General features: G+C 40.4%; 1 protein-coding gene across 2 annotated transcripts in view; it reads left to right on the top strand.

Annotated features, from left to right (window-relative positions):
* LOC120533420 (gastrula zinc finger protein XlCGF26.1-like) overlaps nucleotides 1–23,352 on the top strand; it is a 67,961-nt gene that overhangs the window by 2,616 nt on the left and 41,993 nt on the right. Inside the window, exons 2-3 of one of the 2 annotated variants that reach the window (XM_039760299.1) lie at nucleotides 4,082–4,544; nucleotides 18,896–19,486. In XM_039760299.1, the coding sequence (XP_039616233.1) occupies nucleotides 4,121–4,544; nucleotides 18,896–19,486 (1,015 nt within the window). In that variant the 5' untranslated portion in view covers nucleotides 4,082–4,120. The remainder of the gene's footprint in view (nucleotides 1–4,081; nucleotides 4,545–18,895; nucleotides 19,487–23,352) is intronic. The other variant, XM_039760298.1, reaches the window with a different exon arrangement.

The raw sequence follows: 23,352 nt of genomic DNA, 5'->3' as shown, positions 1-23,352 counted from the left end.
AGATGCTCTTGCATTGCGGTGAAACCTCCCCTTTTCATAATCTGCATTCAACTTTTTTTTTTTTTCTGTGAAATTCTCCCACACTTTAGAAAGTTTCTGTCTCAGCTTTTTTTCCCTCTTCTCTGTCCGATTAGCCATTGCAACCACATTTATTTTCCTGTACATTCTTCTTCTCCTCAGACGTTCTTCATTGATGGAATTGTATGCAGTCTTGACACACAATAACAAACGATACTGCCCCCAGACGTTCATGTAGTGCATTGCTGTTACAAAAACCAGCGTAGTTCTTTGTGACTGGTTGCCACTTTTGAAGGTTCTGTTTATGATGCGTCAACAATTTTTTGTAGTCGACGTTGTTGATTACGTCGACTAATCATTGTAGCCCTAGTATTTTACCACCAAGCCACCCTCCCCTAACCTCCCTTTCTTTGAAGTTTATGTATAGCAGAGTGCTGGGCAATCCAGTCCGGCTTGAATTTGTATGTGCTTTATATCGCACCACAAGAAGTAGGAAGAAGCCAACAAAGTAGGAACTACTGCATGTACCCTAGGAGGCGACTGCCAACCACAAAGTAGCCCGCACCTTTTGCTGATCTAACAGCCCAACTGTGGTAAGCCTCTTGATTCAGAATGCAAATCACCAACTCGAGACCCCCAGACCACCACACTTCCCCCTCCATGTTAGACAGCTGGTGTCAACTCCATGGGGTACAAACCTCATGCGTAATGAACCGAACTTTTCAATTTTGGATTCATCGGTCCATAAGCCTTTCTTCCAGTCTGCGGTTGTCCACAGCTGGTATTTCAAGGCCCTGTGTTGTCCTTTTTAATGAGTGGCTTTCTTCCCGACACTCTTCCCATCAGACCTGCAGCACAGTGTCTCCTCTTCACAGTAGGAAACTGACACTTGCATTTTGTTGACCTACAATGTGCTTGAAGCTGTTGTGCTGTGAGGCGCCTGTGATCACACAGGCTGGTGACCCTCAGAAACTCGCCTTCTGATTGGCTGGTGCCTTTGGGTCTGCCAGATCTCTTCCTCTGAGTTTCTTTTCCAGTATGCCTTTGGATTGTATCAGACACCACAGGACTCTCTGACACTTTGAACTTTTTTGTATGTCTAAACAAGCGGCCTACACTTCTAATGGTAATTAGTGCCCTGACTCCTTTCCTTTAATTATCAATTTTCTTGCCATTATCACTGGAATATTGTCCAAGTGGTACTTCAGGGGTGTAGTAACACAGTCTGGTCCAACTCTGCTTTAATGCAGAGAGATGGTTTGTAAGTAATCAACAAAAGTTGGGACACCTGTGCAAATTGTGTACTTCAGCTTGCAAGGCTTCATTTATTTGAATTGCTGCAGAACATCTGTAGGTTCTAAACTATTCGTGGTTCCCGGAAGAAGGCCCATCTATCCATGTATCCTGCTTCCATTAACCGGTCCCGCCCAAACGCAGCCGACACGGCATTTCTCGATTCCTATTCATCCTCTTCCAAACCCTTCCCCATGCTGCCAGCGGCTCCTCTTAAAAACCGATCCCGCCGACACGGCATTTCTCGCCAAGCTTCTGAAGTACTCTTGCAAAATAAAGCAAACTCTGCATGCAGCGAAAATTTACTTCTCCAGCTAGATTCCATGCTTGGAATCATACAAACACATGCATGAAATCGCTCAATCCAGTCCAACAGCATCTGTACGAATGCTTTTTGAGGAAAACTCTAGGCAGGATTTACGACGATACAATGCCCTGACATGTCACACCGATTTTCGTCGGAGAAGATGGCGAACTGCCTGCCGAAAGGGACATTTGCATCTATCCCATAGGCAACTCCTGTAAACAGTTTTCCATGCTCAATATGAATTGCGATCCTATGGTTTACCCACTTACGAAGACATTGGCTGGCACAAAGATTTACAACATGTTCCCAATGAAAGAACTGCCAAGCGAATAAGGCTTACTCAATGGCAATTTTACGCATACAGATTAGCAATGAGGAATACGTTTAGTATTTTGCACTCCAGCAGTGAACTATTCCAATAGTACGTCGTAGGTGCATATGTTAAAACAGAGGGCGTGCGTCTCAACGATCTCCGATTACATCAACAAGATCTTCGCGTGGAACAATACAAAGGACTGTCAGACGCACTGCAAGCAAACGCTGAAAATAACGTACGTGTAGGCAAAATGATCATATTACCGTCCACATTTGCAGGAAGTCCAAGATAAATGCAACAAAACTATCAGGATGCCATGGCCATAGTACGTACATTCGGAAAGCCGGATTTATTTATCACTTTCACATGTAATCCTGCTTGGCCGGAAATTCTACATGCACTGTCGGATACCCAAAGACCGGGGCACAGACCTGATATTGTAGTACGAGTCTTTTGGATTAAGCTGCAGGATTTACTTAGAGACATTCTACAACAACATCTTTTTGGGGTTGTTATTGATTATATTTACGTAATTGAATTTCAGAAGAGAGGCCTTCCTCATACCCACATGCTGTTTACTCTTCACAATAATTCTACCAACCAGTCTTTAGCCACAGTCAGTTGTACGTGGCTTTTTCTAGGGTTAGATCTTTCGACTCATCTGTCGTCCCCACCAAAACACCTATTCACAACTGTGTCTTTCAAGAAGTATTTCTTCCGTCTTGATTACTGAATTCCTTTCTCAACGTTTTCCTTTCCTATTCTTCCACCACTATATGCTATGGCGGACGTCCGCTAGTTTTTGTAATGTTCTGATAATTTCTTTTTTTTTCCTTCCCCCATTTTTTTGCAAATCCAAACTTTAAATTTAAGCAGTAAAGGTTTACATTTTCACCATTTTAGGTCATTCATTGCAATACAACTGTTTAAATTTGAAAATAAAACTGAATAAAAATATTTTGACCTTTTGTGTGTGTACCTTTTATATATAAACGTCTACGCGTGGAAGTGTGTCTGTCTGTCTGTCTGTCCAGCCTGGAAGTAAGTAGTGGAGCCAGACTAAGGTCTCTGCCTCCGAGAAAACGGACAACTCGCTTAGCCGCTAATAACACAAGTGAGGCCAGCACGTCGGCAAAACGAAACCTCAGAAGAAGGTTGCTTAGCCACTAACATCGGCAAACCAGTGTCCCTTTTACTTTTCCTCCTGCCACTAATGCACAAGCAAGGCGAGCACATCGGCAAAACGAGTCCTCCTAGGAGAGAGATGCCCAGAGTAGTTCCTTTCAACTTCCTGACATCTCTACATTTCAGTTTATTTTCTGATGATTTCAATAGTTTCTAGGACCCCAGGCTTTTTACAGCATGGGTTTACACGGCTAGTATATTATAATAGAATGAATGACGGAGACAGATGTAGGTTTATAAATTGATAGATAGTGGGAGAAAATTCTATTGCCGCACTTATTCCTCTGTTAACTTGCTTATTAAGCTAGAGTATACATTGAATTTTAAATGGTAGTTTGGGCATCAGCATCCTTGCGTGTGTATTTGTCAAGTAAAACAGCCCAGCAGTCTGAAACCTGCTTAATACAATTTAGCCAGCATATATTGCTTAAATATAACATTTTTTATATAGAAATATATAGATGTATTATCATTATTTAGATTTTTTTTTTAACCAGTAAAAATGCAGCAATATCCAATGTTTTTGCACTAAAGTCCAAGGCAGTACTTCAAACACATGACTTGATGCAATTTTGGAGAACTCTGGTGGATACGATTGACGAGCTTTGTTGAGCCGAATGGCCTGTTCTCATTTCAAATGTTTCTAATATCCTGACCATTCCTCTACATAACTGATGGCACAATTCTGGGACCCCAACAACACTAAGTTTTGTCCAAGTAGTGAATACTGCTAGCTCACAGCTGTGGAAGACGGTTCTTTTCTGCCAGCTTCTTGGACCTTCATACCCGAGTATGTTTTATACTTGATAGTTTGATATGAAGAATAGTGATTTACTGTGACGTTCGTTGATTTTCTAACTTGACATAAACCTTAACTGACAAGGTGTTGTAAAATGCAGTTCAAAGGTCTTTAGATCTAAATGATTCAGTTGTAATGGAGTTGAATTCTGTTCTTTCCACAGCGGGAACGAAAAAAGCTGATGTTTTACTGTGACCTCTAGATGGATGTACAAGAGGAGAAGTGTAAAGCTGGCATAAATAACCTCGACATCATCACTGTAAGTGTTAAGGAGGAGGAGGACTGTGAATGGGACAGCATCCACCCTAAACGGGACAGTCTGGGGATTAAGAAAGAAGATTGTGAACTGGAGTTGCTTGGCATTAAAGAAGAGGCTGAAGAAAAGTCTGTCGGCATTGATGTGCACAACAAGTGTGAAAGTGTAGAGGAAGACGACCTTCGTTTTGGCTGTCGGGATGGAGCAGAGATCGGGTTATTCTCCTCTCAAAGCAATGACTCTTCACGTTTAGAGCCTTCCATCGATGTGAAGTCTGAATCATTACAGGCTGCAACAAATTCGACTGAGGAAATTTCATCTGTTAGAATTCCAAAAGATCAGCTACCACCTGCAAATCAGGCTAAAAAAAGTAAGTATAAAATAAAAATAAGTGGGTATGTTTTCGGGTCATTGTGGGCTAATGGGCCTGAAAGGAGGGTTTTTTTTTATGTGAAACTTTGAAATAGAGTGAAATTGAGTCTGAGCATTTATCGATGATTAATGTTGTAAGGTTTAGCAAATTGCTGTTCTTGAATTTAAGTTGTGAATTTGTTCAAACTCGCCAACACTGTCTTTGGTAAAGAGTGCGATTTGAAAATAGTTGCAAGAAAGAATTTGTGAACCCTTCGGAAATCCTCAGATTTCTGCATTATTTCGTCCAAATGTTGTGGTCTGATCATCCACTAAATTACAACAGCAGACAAACACAATCATCTCAAACAAATAACACGCTAACAATTGGACGACTTTTTGTCTTTCCTGAACGTAATGTTTTTAAACATCTGCAGTCCAGTCTGTGGATTACCCCAAATCTGTCTTTTCTAAATGGCCTCTACCAAGCATCTCCTTTAGCTGCTGATCAGCTATGAATTTCTCCCATTCCTCCTTTTTCCAGCTTTTTTTTTTTTTTGTTCCTAGATGTTGCTGGGGTTCCCCTCTCAGTTTCCTCTCCAAGTTGGGCCACAGCCGGTTAATTTCTGTTGAGCTATGGACACTAATTGGCTATTCCAGAACACCCAGTTCCTTCTGTCATTGCATTAAAACCAGGAGCCCCCATTGTAATATATGTGGTCTCTGATGTGGCGATACTTATGTTAGTTAAATTATGATGAATTTTGAATGAGTGCAGTGCTGTAAAAGTGTTTTTTTAAAAGAGCAATGCTATTTTGTTCCACATCTTCCAAATACTGATGTTTAACTGTTCATTACTAATCAAGTATTTCTTCTTAAAAGTCATTCCTTGCTTCTGCATATGTTATGAAGTCACTATTTAGATACCATAGTTTTGGTAACATATTGTACTGAAATTTGTTATTAATGTTCTCCAAGTATGGTTTTGTAATCTCTTTACAAAAAATCTGGAGTGGTCTCCCCTCGACTTTCTCTTATACTCGGATATGGGGATGGAAACTATAAGACAATGATTATATTTGTATTGTGTACTAGGGGGCTTTGCTGTCCAACCCTCTGGCCTGTGCTACGCGCCAGCAACTTGACGTTTCTCCCGCACTCGTATGTGGATTTCACTTTCACAAAACCACAAAACTTTTACTTCTCGTGGATACGCCTCTTCATTGGGAGGAAACAACTTTTTTTTTTTCCTGATGGCAACACGAATTAGACAATCTACAAGTCTCCAACTTCGTTTAAAGCCAAGCAATATATTCAATCACTTTTCGCTGTTCTGTTATTTCACTGAGTAATAATTTCCATATGTTGGCACTAATGCGATCTTTGCTATCAGTTTTTTGAGACTTTCAGATTTTAGTACTTTCATTATCTCTAACCTGCTCTGCTTGGATATCGTGCCAATGTTTTTAAACCTCTTTACGACCTTCTACTTTTGCCTTCTACTCTGTGTCTTTTTTATTTCCAACCCTGCTTGGAGCTGAGAGCAAAGGAACTGTGTCCGACAATAGTTTTCACATGAATGAGAAGTGAGTGGACCATGGGCGTGGTTGTAAATGTTTGAGGGGAGGTTGGGACTTGTCAAAAATCTCTTAGCAAAAAGTCTCGTCTTGTGGCACCTGAAATTATCTCTCATGGGAGTTGAAATTATCTCGGAGAAAGTCTAGTCCCAGGATTTCCTTTTATAACAGAGTCATTAAAGAACCCTCAACAACAAATCAAATTAATAATATATTGAACAATTATTATAAAAGTAAAGTTGAATAAATCGGACTACTTGAATAAAAGGTAAAGTACCAATTTTGGTTAGAGGAAATAGCCCCAAAGTTGATAGAAATCTACGCTTTGTACCTAATACTTGTATGCATAATTTGGTTGACCTAAGTGAAAGCGTACTATATATATGTATCAGACTCGGGGGAGGTCTAAAATGTCAATTCATCAAAATCTCGAAATCAAATTTTTGGAAAATTGCAATGCTGTTCCCTTACTTTGTATATGAGAAAGTAAAAAAGCCACCACTTCAAATATATCAGTGCACACTAATTCAATCAAGATTAAACTTGATCTCAAATCCGTGCATTGTGAATCGGAATCAAATTAGGACATCCGTGCTGATACCCAGCCCTAGGCATGAGCTCTTTAATTTAAGAGGACCTAAAACAAATCCACAAGGCCATTTGGCATGCTTTTTGTGTGCTTTGTTGAAGTGTGGGTAATAACATATCATACTGGGAAGTTCCAATGTGAGTGTCTTTTCATGCACCAGGATGATTCTGAGGTCACTTTGTTACCTGAATTCATAGAGTTTTGATATAATGCTGATCTAATTTCACCGAGTGAAATTTAAAAATTGGTTTAATGTAAAATAACAATTGGCAGATATGGTATACCTGGATCAATGAGAAAAGCACTTGCTTTGCTCCCTTTGCAGTTGCACCTCCTAGGCCATACGTGGTAGAATGGACCAAGTGTGGAAACCACTACTCTGGATATTTTGTACTCTTAACTAAGACTAAACAATTTGGGGAAAATGTCTAACCGTGATATTTGTATTGCAATTTAAGCGGAACAGCCGAGTACCATTTTGCAGACAGTTGTGTTTTTTATTTTATTTATTTTTTTTAAATTCACAATAAAATTAATTCCACATGCAATTTCATAATTTCTTATCTTTTTTGATGGATAGCAGTTTGTCGCCCTGGGGGAAATTTTAAGCTTTTTACAGAAGTTCAATAAATAAATATAACACCAACTCCTTTCTAATGCACCCTCAAATAACTGAAAAGGAAAAAAAAAAAAAATCTGACTTGGTTAATAAGAGGGCAATCCCAGTGAGGCATTATAGAGGCATATTGCTGTTAGTATGAAGGAGTCCCCACAGTTTCTTTCGACATTTCTGTGGAATAATTTGTTGGCTGAAAATACTTGATTATGGTATATCAAAGAGAGGATGTGCAGCGTTGTTGTTAATGGCATTCAGTATCGTCTTCTCCACTACTACCTCCCTACCACCCCACAACTGTGCTTGCCTTTTTGTCGTTTTGGTTCAGTGGGCCTCTCTTGAAGTGATATTACCAGCCATGCACACCACAAATTTGTAGATGTCATCAAGGATGTCACTCCCCACATATATAAGGAGTGCAATCTCCTGTGATGGAGAACATATTGCAGTAGGTGAGCTTTAAGAGTTGGATAAGGTTAGAATGAGTGGGTGTATACTTACAGTGGGTGATGGTGCCGTCTCTGCACTGGCAGTGTGACAGGTGTCTCATGTGAGGCGGATTGGCGATGGAACAGGCATACAGCTTGTGAGGACAACCAGCTGTTTATACAGCCTAAATCATTTCTCTGCAGGAGATGCTTTAGCTGCAAGTATGGCAGTGAGACACTAGGATAGTCGCAGTGCGGTCGTTTAAAGGTTCGAAACCGAGCGTGACGTGCGCAACACGTGGCACAGCAGCAGACTAGCAGCTGATCCGTAAAGAGGAGATGAAAAAGCTGTGTTTGTTACCCATCGAATCACTGTTTAAGAGGGGGTTTCGGAGGAACGGCAACATATTCTTGGGGCTGCGTTCAGTGTTCATAATATATATCTATCTATATATTTCAAATTCATACAAATTATATATTGTGCACTTTTTTGTTACTTTTTCCATAACCAAGTTATTTTGTATTGCACAAGTTCTGTCTCACTTTTAAAGTGCATTGGATGTTTATTTTGCAAGACTATCATTTAATGTATTTTGCACTATGAAAGCAGTTGTATATTTCCCCCCAAACAAGTACGCTAAAATGTCAATTGCCTCCCATTAACCCTACTGACTAATCGGTGCCACATACCCTTTGCCCTTGTGTCTTGCCTTTAGTTACTGATAGACAAGTACACAGGGGCATTGACACTCCTAAGAACAAAAGAGCCTGCTTTGCCGCTTTTTTATAGTGCCTGTGTGTTTACTAGACCAGTTCCGCCTGTCCTTGATGTGGATCCCCTAGTACTCATGGGTGCTCTTTCCCTGAGTAGTCACCAGACCTGCACTATATGGACACAAGTACTGTATTAAATCAAGCACCTAGTCACGCTTTCTCCATTTAGAAACATTTGTGAAATGGGTCGTTCGAAAGAGCTCAGTGAGTCCAGGCGTGGTACTGTGATAGGATGCCACCTTTTGTAACAAGACGGTTCGTGAAAGTTCATCCCTGCTGGATGTTCCGCAGTCAACTGTAAGTGGAATTATTAGAATGTGGAAGTGTTTAGGAACAACAGCAACTCTACCATGAAGCAGAAGACCATGTAAAATCACAGAACTGGGTCAACAACTGCTATGGTGCATAAAAGGTGCCAACGTTCTGCTGATTCCATAGCTGAAGAATTCCAAACTTCCACCAGCATTAATGTGAGCAAAAACGTCATGGACTGAGTTTCCATGGCCAAGCAGCCGTAAGCAAGCCTCACATTACCAAATCCATTGCCAAGCTTTGCATAGAGTGGTGTAAAGCGCACTGCCACTGGATGGTGGGGCAATGGAAACCTGTTCTATGGAGTGACGAACTGCCTTTCGGTTTGCCAGTCAGATGGCCGAGTCTGGGTTTGCCGGGTGCCCGGAGAATGTTACCTGCCTGACTGCACTGTGTTAACCGTGAAGTTTGGTGGAGGAGGGATAATGGTGTGAGGCTGTTTTTCAGGGTCTGGGCTTGGCCCCATGCTTCTAGTGAAGGGCAATCTTGATGCTTCAGCATACCAAGACATTTTGGTCAACATTATGCTTCCAACCTTTTGGGGATGACCATTTTCTGTTCCATTATGACTGTACCCCAGTGCACAAAGCAAGGCCGATTAGACATGGTGGGATGAGTTTGTTGTGGAAGAACCTGACTGGCCCATACAGAGTCCTGACCTCAAACCCACTGAACAGCTTTGGGATGAGCTGGAACGGAGACTGTGAGCTAGGCCTTCTCCTCCAACACCAGTGCCTGACCTCATAAATGCTCTTAAGAATGAATGGGCACAAATTTCCCACAGAAACGCTCTATCTTGTGGAAGGCCTTCCAAGAAGAATGAAAGCTGTTATAGCTGCAATGGGGGGTTGGTGGTGGGCAGCAACTAAGTCTATGTCTTTAAATGCAATGTCGTTGATGTCCCTGTTGGTGTAATGGTCAGGCATCCTAATACACTACCATATATCCAGGACACCACAGGCTCATTCATCTGCATATCTCTGAGCTCGTCCCTTAACCATTGTGTTGCCAACTTTTGTCCAGGTTGGGGGGGGGGGAGAGAATTAATTCATTTTCTAATCTGTTGTGTTAAACTACTGTTGTCCAAGTATGTGTGCGTTTTTGTTTTGGGGAATATATCTATCTATCTATCACCCTGGAAGGGGCGTGGATTCAGTAAGCTGCCGACAAGTAAGACACCTATGGCGCACGCAGGATGGACCCACGCCCACCAACTAAAAGACCATTGGATACGACGACAACTCACAGAGCCACACCCACCCACTCAAACGCGACGACACAGAAAAAACGGCGTCATTCGTCTGTCGTAGAGGCCACATGCACCTCCGAGCCACGTTGACTGTTCATAGAGGCGTGTTTCTCGCGGAGATGAATCGCCATATGCAGCGTGTAAAACTATTTGCGAGGGTATCCCATGGGATCCTTAAAACATTCCTTTACAACTGAGGTTAAAACACAATAAAGTAAGCAGACTTTAAAAACCGAGTTTTCGGTTATGACGCACGACTACATACAGCAATTCGCTTCGGCGACGAACCTGCGTCGTCTTAGATGCTCCTGCACTTTGTACACACCCCCCTCCCACCTCGCTACTACCGTGGTTGGGTGTCTTGATGGATTATATATAGAAAGGCAGCCAAAACCGCACAGAGCAATGAAAAGTCTACGTGCGTCACAGGTGCATCTGGACTGTGCAAAGACAACGATTGGAGTGACGAGTTGGAGGTGGGCACATGAGCAGGCAGTGCATACTGAACGAGAAATCGGCACACTAGCATGACAGGGAGCGGAATGGACGTCGTCCTCCTATCCTCCCGTTCCACCCTCTGTGCCTGAGCGCTGCACGGACGATTGTGTGTTGGTTCGTTCCATGCATTGTTACAATGTTGCTTTTCTTGCTGATTTATTACATTACAGATTTTTCAAATGTTAATTTTCTCCCTGTGCTTAAAAATCATTAAACTGGCCTGATTATGCGGCGAATGGTACACCGCGGGTTGGCTAGTAAGAAAATAAAATGCACTTTTTTTGCCCAAAAACCCTTAACCCAATCACCCCCCACTCTTGGTCTGATGCATTATGGTCGATTTTAATTCATTTTGCTTTAGTTAAATTAGAAGTGTGTACTTTAATCCTACATTTGGCTTGTGTGGAGATGTGTACTTCTGATTGGGTTAGTCTAAGACGGGGTGTCAAGCCCATGGGCCAAGGGAAGTTGGCTGTTTGACATGCATTTTATAGGTAGTGTAGCATTAAAAGGCCATCTTTATCTTTTTATACATCTGTGGGGTCGATGTGCTTGATCATCCTTCTCTATTCAGCTCCATCATGCACCACCTTCTCAGTTAAGCCATTTCTCCTTCAGTTCTTTGACTTTATCCATCCACCCTCACTTTGGCCTCCCTTCATTTTCTCTTCCCTTGGACTTCCACTCCCATCACTCTTTTGCCCACATCTCTCCTCATCACATGTCCATACCACTTCAACCTCCTTTCCTGTCTTTTCTTGGCTATCTCTACCAGTCTTGTTTGTACCTCTGAGTGTCTCATATTTTCTTCTTTCCTTTTAGGTAGCTCTACACATCCATCTCAACCTTCATTTCTACCACCTCCTCCGTCCCCTTTATTGCCCATGTCACAGCACTATACATCATTGCTGGTCCATCTTGATAACCTTACACCTTTTGATTCTCTATACGATGTTTCTCTCTCTCTCTCTTCTTGCTTTTTTTTTTTTTCCCCCACCAGCTGTGAGCATCCAAGCAACAACTTGGTGAAAACCAACGCTGCGTCTGTTAATTGTTGGAGTGATGGTGTAAAACAAATGAGACATCTCTTTACCGCTATCAAATGAAACTGCTGAAAGGTTGTGCAGTGCACTTACACTGCATCCCATTTGAACTGTGAAGTCGGAATTTCCAACTGGAACATTACGCGCACCCTCACAAGTCGGATTTCCTACTTGAAAACTTGCTGGTCTTTCGAGTCTGAGTTTGTATGCAATCCAAAATATTGGGCAAATCCACCACTGATGCCAGCATGCGTTTGGATGTGCAGAGTGTTGTATTTGTTCCACAGTACAATTGAGTTTGATGCCCTGGCTATTAGAGAATGTGCTGATGAGTTAGGGTTGATGCTTAAGATCGACTTAACTCAATCAAACAGGACCTCGCCATGAACAGGAATACCAGAACACGCGTCTGGAATTGGGGCTGGGAGTGGTGATCACTGATTTAGCAAGTGGTATGATGGCCCACAGACTAGTCTGGCATAACCTGACAAAGAAATATGGTGAAATATGATGGTTAAGTGCAGTGACAGCAGGGGATGAGCAAGAGTAGGAGATGGATCCATGCATATTGGACTTTGGTAACTAATGACTACTGACTCTTGGCACATGAAACGTTGATTTTCTGGTGTGATGTATGACCTGGAGCTTATGAGGAACGTTGAAACTACTGACCAGATATAGTAGGACTCTGCATTGGCTCTAGAAACACAATTCTTGGGCAAGAGTGGTTTCGCTTTTAGTCTGTTTCCCCAGTGGAGTGACTTCAGGTGGGTGTGTGTGAATTTTTCTTCCAGTGGATTACAAAGTTGTCTCAACGAAATTTCAAGTTGAAATGAGAAGAGTGTGTAAGTGTGTACCAAACAACTGTTCAGAGTATCATTCAGTTGTCCTGTCAGATCAAGGAGTATTGCAATCATTGGAAGGAAAGATTCTCTCATTAGATTGGAGATCCAGCACAGATTTACAATAGCGAAACCTAGGAGTGGGCATTCAGCCAGTTCGCTGATATCTCCAGGGTTGTCACTTTCTCTTTTACAATTTTAATCTCCACTGTTTGTCAACTGCCCATAGTTTATCAATTAATTAATGGACAGATATTGTTGGTTTTCATTTGTGCTTAATCCGTAACTACATTGTTCTTTTGTTTGCTTAAACAAATCTGCATTTGTAGTTAGTGAAGAGTGATATACAAACCATAATTTGGTTTCTTTTATTTGGCTTTTTTAGACACTTTCCATGGCATCATCTACTGTAGACCTGCTGGGAGACGTCAACCGGCTTGGAGAGAAAATCTGGGAAATGTAAAACGGTCTAACTGGTTAAAATGACCTGTATGATTTGAACCAAAGTAGTGAATTACAGTATTGAATTTTTGTGAGGGTCTTGTGTTGTGATGGTCAATGTTTGTCATGAGTAACCGTGGTAACCGAAAACTGTTTTCTAGTTTGTGATTGACTGGCTTTGTTGTCTACTTAGAGGTCATGTGGTAAAGGGAAGGCTGAGCTAATTCACTCAGATGACCCGATGCCTCTGTTCAGAATGGCAGTCAGCAGGTTCATATAGTTTGAACAGAACATGTTAAAGAACTTAATAGTGGAGGCTACTGCAAGGATGCCCGACATGGCGGTGACCATCAAAGTAATTTGAAGACGCCAGCAGTTAAAGCTGTTTACCTTTAAAAGGGCCTTCCATGCAATGTTAGCAAGAAAAACTCCTGATTTTGACTAAAATGAACCAAAAGAGTAGCACTAGCTTCTGTCTGATTTAATGAATGCCAACATAAAAGGTGAATTACAGGTGCTTAGGTTAATAAAGGCAACATTTATCTCTACAGCACATTTTCATACAACACTGTGGTTCAAAGTACTTTACAAAATGTCAAATAGAAAGTTATGTGAAAAGAAAAACCAGTAAGATTAGGCAATAATATTAAAGAGTAAGTAACAATAAAACAAGGTGAGATGGCTGGTTAGGCTGGAGAGAGAAAAAAATCTGCAAGGGTTCCAATGCCAAAAGACCACCGAACCCCCACTGGGCGTTCTACCCAGCATGAATGTTCATTCCTCTTAGTTTTCATGCTTCACATGCTAGGTTGGTTGACGTTGGTCTCTTGAATAGCTGAGATGCCTGCCTTCATCCCAGGGGATTGCATGGTGCTTTGAAAAGGTGGTGGTGGCACAGATTGCCACCACAGAAGAACCATAAACAGCAGAGAATAGTCGAGATAAGTACAGATTGTTGATCCTTGAAGAATATGATAACTCTATACCTAATAGTCAATTAGGAATACAACTGAAATGTAATTATGAAAAGGCCAAATTAAAATGAGTTTGTAACAGGTTTATATACAGTATATACTCACGTAAGTTGGGTCTTGAAACCCAAAAAATCAATCGTAAAATCGGACCCCGACTTGTATGACCGTTGAAAAATGCAACATATTTTTTTATTTTTTTTTTTTATTTTTTTTTTAAAAACTCTTCTTGCCTCCCCCAGTCTCGCAGCAGTTTCTCGGACACATCGAATGTTGCTGCAGCAGTGCAGTTAATTTCTTTCACCACTTCAACGATGTTTAATTTAAAACCAGCTTCATATTTTCTTCTGATCGAATGCTCCATCGTAGATAAGGGATGCCTATACGATAAAGGTGTATAAGGGTGTGAGATGCACAACACCGTGCAAATGTCACTTCAGAATAGTTTGGGTATTACCGTGTGGTCACATAGACACAATACATAGGAAAAATGCCTCGGGGGGGTCATTAGCATATCATAATCTCTTGGACCAATAGCGTGACTTTTCCGCATTCGATTTACATAATCTACATTATAAAATACCAGAGATTATATGATAAAATCAAGTCTCGACTTGATCCACGGGAGAACCTAAACACGAATATTCAGTGGTACCTAGGACGTATACCAAACAAATTTTTCCCATAAGAAATAAAGGGAAAATCCGTTCCAATGGAAAAAAAAAATCCTATTGTTATTGGTATATTATACATTGATGGGGTTGTATTTTTATAAAAAAAAAAAAAAATTAAACCCTGCTTAATACTAAAATACACAAATACAAAAGCTTTAGATGAAATAAATGAAAATTTAACCTCACTTTTTAATAACGTCTTTGTTTTTCACAATCGTAGATACCGTCATTCTCGGCATATGGTATGCAGCAGCCATGTCCCAAATACAAATGCCAACTTCATACTTTTCAACAATCGATTCAAATTTATGCAAAAAAACACAAAATCACATGAAAATTCACATAGAGTTTACTGAATGCTAACAACTGGCGTACTGATGCTCGTGGGCAGTTTTGGCTTTGTTTCGAGAGAGGTAAACATGGGTAGCACACGATGTTCTAGCATGCGAGTCATATTCCAAACAAAGGTCGTATACCAAGCAAAATTTTTTGCATCCAAACAATCCGTATACCAAGTTGGACTTCTTCCAAAGCGGACGTATACTGTGGTACCACTGTATATGGTAAATGTTTCACAGTATTAACCTGGAATATTCATATTGGTAAAGTATTCCAAATTTTAGATGCGTAATAGCAAAAAGCCACCTCACGACTTATAATTCCAACAGCCAAATTTAAAATAAACAAACCACCATTTGAAGATCTAAAGTTATGACTCAAAGTGTACGGGGTGTGGACGAAGTCGAGACAACCGCAGGCAGACACCTATTCAAACAAGCAGAATTCTTTTATTTCTTTACACTTGGTGAATAGAGGGTCTCTGCCTTACAGAGACTAAGTGCAAAAAGCATTGAGTTGCATTTTTATAACAGATCTTCAAAGAAGCAGTTAGAAAAAATAAGCTCAGTTTCATCTAAAGGTCACAGAACATTCTTACACAATTTGTTGATTACAACGGAAAGCAGAAATTCTAGTCTTATATTTTTAATTAGGCTTATCAGAAAACTTGTCATACGTTTGGCATCTTAATTAGACGGTAATCTAGACACTGCTGAAGCAAGCCGGAAAGTAGCCAAAAACTGCATTCCACACTGGCAGCCCTACTCTATGTAAGCACACTTATTTATCTGTTATAATAATACCTAGCCATACAGAGAACATGCAGATTTTTATACAGAAGCTAGCAATAGATTTTAACTTCTATTCCACAGGGGATAGGCATTTCAAAGTATAGGACGGGACGAGATTATTTAAGGCTTTATAAATCATTAGTAGCATTTTAAATACCATTCTGAACAACACAGGTAACAAATGTAGCAATGCTAAAACTAGTGTGATGTGCTCGCGTTTGAAGAAGGGCAGTTGAACACATGCTAAGGAGATGCCGTCGGACCATCTGCTGCTGCTGTGCTGCCCGTCGATCATTTAAAAGCCTGTACAGCAGCTGGCCTTTTGGCACTTAGTGTCTCTGCCACTTGCGTTGTGTTCCGGGGAGGTATATGGTCTTAGGGTGCCTGAGTGCATGCTAAGGAGAAGCAGTCGGATCATCTGCTGTCGGCGAGCTACCTGTTCTGCTTGTTGCTTGTCGTTTAAAGAGCTAGGAGCAAGTTAAAGTGTCTCTCATGGGACTTTAGGGAGACGAGACAGGATCTTCTCGGAAGATAATTTAGTCTCCGACAAAGATTTTTTTTTTTTTTTATTTTATTAGAATAAATAGAGATGTAGCAAAAGCCTCATGTCTTTCTAATTGTTTTTAAAAGGCATTCCATTGCATGAGCTGGGTTTAGAAGATCATGGACACTTGAAAATAATGCTGGTAATCCAAGAGTTTTTAATTATCATTTAGAGTTTTAGAGAGAGAAGACTGCCTCTCCAATGCGGACTGCATTGTTGTATTCAGTTGTTGGTTCAGTATGAAATATCAAACGCAAAATCAGTTTAGTTTTTTTCCATTTACACTCTGCTCTCTGGCATGTTGTCTTTAAATCGGACACTTTTTTGGGTCTTTTAGTCCTTAATTGTTTTTTTCAGGGCCAGTGTGTCAGCTGCAATCTCTCAGCTCTACATAAAACTTTCTACCTTACTATTTACATAGTTAACATTATTAAGGTAAGCACTAGAATCAGACTGTTTAGAATATTAGCAAGTACTGAAGCTGCAGACGTATCAAAATGTTTTTGACTGTACACTTTGCATTAGTTGTCTGTATTGCTACATTAATATGCAAAAATGATCCTATACACCAATATTCACGACCTGTCTCACATCAACGTGCAGTAACCTCATTAATTATCTTGCTTTTGGGTCACACAGGTTATCCACATAAATTAAAATCACCTACAATTGGGAACCTGTCATCGTCAATTGCTACTGTGACATGCGAGTCTCTGTCTTGCAGCCCAAAACATGAGACCGAGTCTCGGTATTTTAGCAATACCAGCTTTATTCAACTTGAAACAGGATCAGAATGGTTATTTATTGTAGCGGGATCTACCACTCTCCTATACACAGACACGGAAGTCAGGCAGGGTCGTGGCCAAGTATTACTGTTCCCTGCATTTATAATGTTCCTTGCATCACCCATCGATGACAGGCGCTTATAGCATGACCGCAATTGGCTTGTAGTTACTTCTGTGGCACTCCGCTGAAGCGCTGTGAGCCTACGGTTGCTCCGGTAATGGATAAGCAGTCTTCCACAGACTCTCCAATCATGCTTCACTTCGGCATGTTGTCCCATTTGGGGGGGTTCCCCAAAAGAGTTCAGAAATGTCATACTATAAATACTAAGTCTGAGAATTCCTCAAAAGATGCAATTTACTTTGGAGGTCTATAGACGGTCAATACGAGAGACAGGGAGACTCCTTGAGCAACAACAGCATGGTACTCAAAAGGTGCAAATGTACGAAAATTGCATTTTTACTGTTTTAATTGGCTCCAGCAAATACTTACTAATCTGCCGCCTTTTTGCTTAGGCAAGCCAAATGAGCAAAGCTGTAATTTGGAGGTGCTGCTTCAGTTGACACTGTTACTTCATCTGAGCTGAGACGCTTTTAACTTGGTGAGAGAGTCGATTTTTCCAATCACTGAAAAGATTGTTAATGTAAAAAGATCTTGCTGTTATAATGCTCTAATATTTAGCAGAGACATATTTAAGGCCTGGTGGCGCAGTGGTAGCGCTGCTGCCTCGCAGTTTGGAGACCCTGGTTCGCTTCCCGGGTCCTCCCTGCGTGGAGTTTGCATGTTCTCCCTGTGTCTGCATGGGTTTCCTCCGGGCACTCCGGTTTCCTCCCACGGTCCAAAGACATGCAGGTTAGGTGGATTGGCGATTCTAAATTGACCCTAGTGTGTGCTTGGTGTGTGGGTGTGTGTGTGTCCTGCGGTGGGTTGGCACCCTGCCCGGGTGTTGGCTGGGATTGGCTCCAGCAGACCCCTGTGACCCTGTGTTCGGATTCAGCGGGTTGGAAAATGGATGGATGGATGGATATTTAAGGCCTCGGTAGAGCACAGCTGAATCATACTGTTAAAAACAGCTTGAAAGCAATTTTGTTAATTTTATTCCTTTTTTTTTTTTTATTTACATTGGGTTTTCATTGAGTACAGTAGTGTGGAGTGACTGACGTTTCTAGCTACAATGCTTCGACATATGTCCTTAAACTAGACATTATTTGCACACATGAATGTGCATGTTTAATTATATACACATTAAAACAGAGCAAATTTCAGTTTGATTAGTGTAACAGTACTTGTTGTTTAACGTGTAAATGTCACCAGTGAGTTGCAAAAATCCCAGTGTCTCTTCCCACTCTGAGTATCAATGCAGACACAAATAACTGCACTCATCCTGTTTTCTTATCTTCCGACTTTTCTCCTGGACGACTGCAGCTCCTATAGGCCTGTGTATTAATATATTACTTCGCTAATTCCTCTGTTTTGATTTGTTGATATAACTAAGCCTTTTTGATATTCGTTTTAAATTAGTCTTAACTATGGAGAAATGTCAAGGACACCTTCTGATCATTTTCACATGCTTGAATTGGCATTCTGTTTTAAGACTGGAGTTCTTTTAAATTATCATGATAACCATTAATCAAATAAAATTAAAATAAAATATTTTATGAGTGGGTTTGCAAAATTGTGATGCATTTCTATAATGTAGTTAAACAAAATGTGACCCTTTTTATTCTTGTCAGTTGGTTCTATCACTCGTGATCTATTTAATTTTACTGTTTCAACTTATGCTTATAAAAGGATATTTGTAATTGCAACTAGCGTTTATTTAATGTTGTAACTTAATGTCAATAACAGAGCAGTGGATTACAAAAATAACCTTTTATTTTCTCTTTAAACTTCATACAGAAAACAAACGTCACTGTTGTTCTGAATGTGGCAAACAATTCTGTCGCAAGAGTAGTCTTCAGATACACATGAGAATTCACACTGGAGAGAAGCCGTATTGCTGTAATGAATGTGGCAAACAGTTTTCACAAAGAAACACTCTTCAGAGACACACCAGAATTCACACAGGAGAAAAGCCATTTTGCTGTTCTGAATGTGGTAAACAATTCCGCCGTAGCAGTAATCTTCAGAGCCACCAAAGAATTCACACTGGAGAGAAGCCATATGCCTGTTCTGAATGTGGCAAACAATTTGCACACAAGTGCAATCTTTGGGGCCACACAAGGATTCACAGTGGAGAGAAGCCATATTGCTGTTCTGAGTGTGGCAAACAGTTTTTGCTAAGAAGCAGCCTTCAGAGGCATAAAAGAGTTCATACAGGAGAAAAGCCGTACTGCTGTTTGGATTGTGGCAAACAATTTTCGCAAAAAAATACTCTTCAGATCCACAAAAGAATACACACCGGAGAGAAGGCATATTGCTGTTCTGAATGTGGTGAACAATTCTCTCATGCTATCAATCTTCGGTGCCACAAAAAAATTCACACCAAAGAGAATTCACCACATCTGCGACCAGATAAAGGAAAATGAGGACGCGTTTGTCACTTGGGACTTGCCAAATCCAACAATCGGAAAATTGGAAGTCGTTGAAGAAAAACATTGTGATGAACCGTGGAGTGTTGACATTTCAGTCCCAAGTGATTATTCTGTGCTTACTATTTAAATGAAATACATAAGCAAGTATAAGAAAATGTAAGAACTGAAATTAGGCAACTGGCTCCAGGAGCCACAGGTCTTGGTAAACAGACAAAAAATTAAGTCCAACTTAAATGCCCTACTAATTACCATCACTCCATACGAACTACAGAAACGAGCATTATTAGGGACAATACAAGTACAGTGCTTGGCAGAAGATTTAAAGGAATAACCGTAGCAGTGCAACAATCATTATTTAAAAAAAGAAATTTTCATGACACTGATATTCACTCCTGTCCTACAAGTAAGCACACCAAGCCTTTATTGAAAATTTAACCCCAACCAAAGTTATTTTGTTGTTGTCAATGTGGCAGATGGTTTGCTGCAGCTCACCCAGCAGAGAAACGAGACACCTTGAAGTTTTAAAGTGTCTGGTGAAGGAGAATGAACTGGAACTATCCCAACTACTCCAGTCTTGAGAAGGATTTTCACGTGGTTGGCTTCCTTTTTTATAATAAGCTTCATACCCAATCTCCTCAAAATAAACCTACTTTGAAAATATGAAGTATGTCTGGAAAAGTAATTCTTAGTGAGTGCTTGTCTCCCATGATAAAAAGTGACAGTAACCCATCTTCACATGAAGACGTGAAGACTTCCAGTGTGGTGTCGGTCCAGATAAATAGTGGAACCAATCGGACAACAAGAGAGTAGTAACTTGCACAAGAAATCAAGAGGAAGGGACACAGTCTGGTGGTTCAACTGAAGATAAAGGGGAGCTCATGTACTACTACTCTCTTATGCAATCAATCTAAACTTTCCAAATACTGTAAAGGATATGTCAGGAGGGTGTGCAAAAATGGCAATCTGGAAAAGTAATCTTCCAAGTTAAGATACTAATGCAAACTGTTAGTTGGAATATTTTTTTTTTTTTTGGTGTGATCTATTTGTCTTATTTCAAAATTAGGTCAACAATATAACAGAAACAAAGGAAGGGACTTCCATATATAAATTTGGAAGAAGCCACCACCCCACCTTAACCTTTCCTGGAGCTTACTTTTTAATTAAAAGGAAACAAATAAGTTAAAATTTAGTTGGAATAATTGGAGAGAGATCATAGAAATTAGAACACCTCCATAGAATGGCAAAAGGTGAAATGAAGCAGGAAACTAGCAAAGACCTGGGATGAGAAGAGGAGGAACTTCGTATGATGTGGCATTTATACCAACATGAAAGCATCAGCAACCAGACTAAATTTAAAAAAAAAAAACAACTAACTTAAAATAAATCAATGAAAACAAAAACAAGTATGAATGGAATGGGCCCAGTTGGAAAATGGTTATAACCCAACAGTGACATTCTCAAATAATGATACTCAAAAGCAGAGAGAGAGGGAAGTCTTGGAGGTTAAACATGATGATAACTGTCTGTGTTCAAAACAAACTAAACAAAGGCAACAAATAAGAGAATTTTCAGAAGGGCTCAAAGAATGAAGTTAGCAAAAAAAAAAAAAAATGCAAATGACAAATGCAGGAAGAGCTTCTGGACCTGATCAAAATGGACAACTGCACAGAAATACAGAGAGGAAAGTCGTTACTGGTCATATTAAACTGTACCACATGCAGTATAATAGCTAAGCTCGGCAAGGCCATAACTGAAGTAAAGCAATGGCAACAGTGGGTGATGGATACAACCGTCAACAGGATCAGATCTGCGCAGCAGAGCTCATGACTTCTAAACGGAGCAGACGAAAATCGGAGTAAGGAGAAACTGACAATGCGGAAATCGAGCAGAGTCCCTCGACAGAGGGACGTTTTCATTAATCAAGACCTACAGGGAAGATGTGAAATCGCACAAAGTCAAACCCAAAATGCACCAACTGAAATCTGAGTATTGCATATCAACACACAAAGTGCAAACTTCACAAGAGCGAATAATAAACTCCAAATCCTTGGCAGAAGCAGAACGGTTAAGACAATACAAAGAACATCAAAAAGAGATGAAGTAGGATTTGACTGTTCAGGAATAATCCAAGAAAGTTGATTGTCATGTTTTCACTCTGGAATTTAACTACAGTTCACCAGGCAGAAAATAAAATAACTTGGAATATTTTAGAGAAGCATATAGGAGAATATTCAAAAGCATAATAAGGAAGCAGACTGGTTAAGCAAACTACAGGCAGAAAATGAAGCAATTGAAGAAATGAAATACCCTGAGGTGACCAGGAAATGGAAGTCCTGATCAGAACCACTGCTAACTGGAAGACACCCGGTCCATACGGCTTACGAAACTTCTGGATCGGACAACTGACGGTACTACACCAGGATGTGGCTAAGGCCAGATCCCATTCCTAAAATGTAAAAATAAGAGGAATTTTCCGAGTGAAGCTGGACAATTTTATATATCCTGGTTTTTTGATTTGGTTTATGAAGCAATCGGTATGCAAAAGTCGATATCGTAATGTTCTGTACTTTGACTTTTTTTATTTATTTATTTTTTTCATAACTACAACTCCACTTTAGTAAAATTCACAAAAATCTCCAAAGGTGTTCAAGTCCAACCGTGTTGACTCCGCCCATTTTTGCGTCATTTTTGGGGTGGTGAGTGAGGGTCCAAAGAGGTGGAGAGTTTAGAACAGGTGATGTTAATTCTGCTAATGGATGGGTTTTACACAGGATGACTGAGCAAGCAGTAAAAGAGCTAAAGTGAAAACCTGTTACTGCTTATGCACAGGCCAACTAGGCTTGTGTGGAGTCTGCAGCAATTTGTTTCTCCTCCCCTGCAAAAAGGGTCCCTTGCTAAGCAACAATCTATACTGTGTGCAGTGGAATAGTAGACATTGTATCAGCAGGTAAAAGGAGGTAAGAGCTGCAGGATTTTAAAACGGTTTGGCTTACTAAAGCTTGTACTTGTACTTTGTGTGGTCAGATAACTTCACTGACCACTAATTCACACCAAAAGTGTTACAAGAGTAGTAGGCGCTCATCCATCTATTTCACTCCGTCTTCTCGCTGTATTAAAACAAAATGGCAGCCCTTGTAGTTGTTTGAATGATTCATTGTTTGTGTGTCAGTTACAGATTAAACTGCACCACTGGCCATTGTATTTTCATTTGAAGTGTGGGTGTTTTTGTTTTGTGACTACTGTTGTATTGTGCCCTTGAGGTGGTTATGATCAATTGGCAATTGAGCTCTGTGTAGAGGATTGCTTGTGTTCTTGTTGTGTATATATATTTTTTTTTTTTTCCCTTCGGACACCCATTGCATTCCCAACCTACCTAACTCTCTGAATTGTCTCTCCCAATAATTCTTGTCCGCTTGGGTGGAGTCATCACTAGTTTTGGGTTGCGGTTGGGAGTGTGTGTGTCTGTTCAAGCCTGTTGAGGCTTCCCTTCTGTGATTTTGAGCTATACAAGAAATAAATTTGTTTTTGAACTGCGCTTCCTAATGTCAGAAGTTGTAGATATGTCATGGGTTGAGTTTTTGTTTATACGTGTTATTCAAGTATATATGTTCTCCTCACAATCTTTGAATCTGTTAAGATGATGATTAAGTTTAATGATTGTATACTTCATCTCTTTTACAAGTGGAAAAATACATGTATTGTGAACCACCATGGCACGTACAGCAGCCTTAACCCAACACAGACAGGCAGAAACAAGTTGTCACACAGCACATACGGTTAATTTTATAGAGGGGTGCAGTTTTCTTGCGACCCAGAACATGG

Source organism: Polypterus senegalus, chromosome 8, assembly GCF_016835505.1.
Source record: "Polypterus senegalus isolate Bchr_013 chromosome 8, ASM1683550v1, whole genome shotgun sequence".
In the NCBI taxonomy this organism is placed as follows: Eukaryota; Metazoa; Chordata; class Cladistia; order Polypteriformes; family Polypteridae; genus Polypterus; species Polypterus senegalus.
The sequence above is the reverse complement of the archived record's forward strand: the minus strand, read 5'-3'. Positions and strand labels throughout refer to the sequence as shown.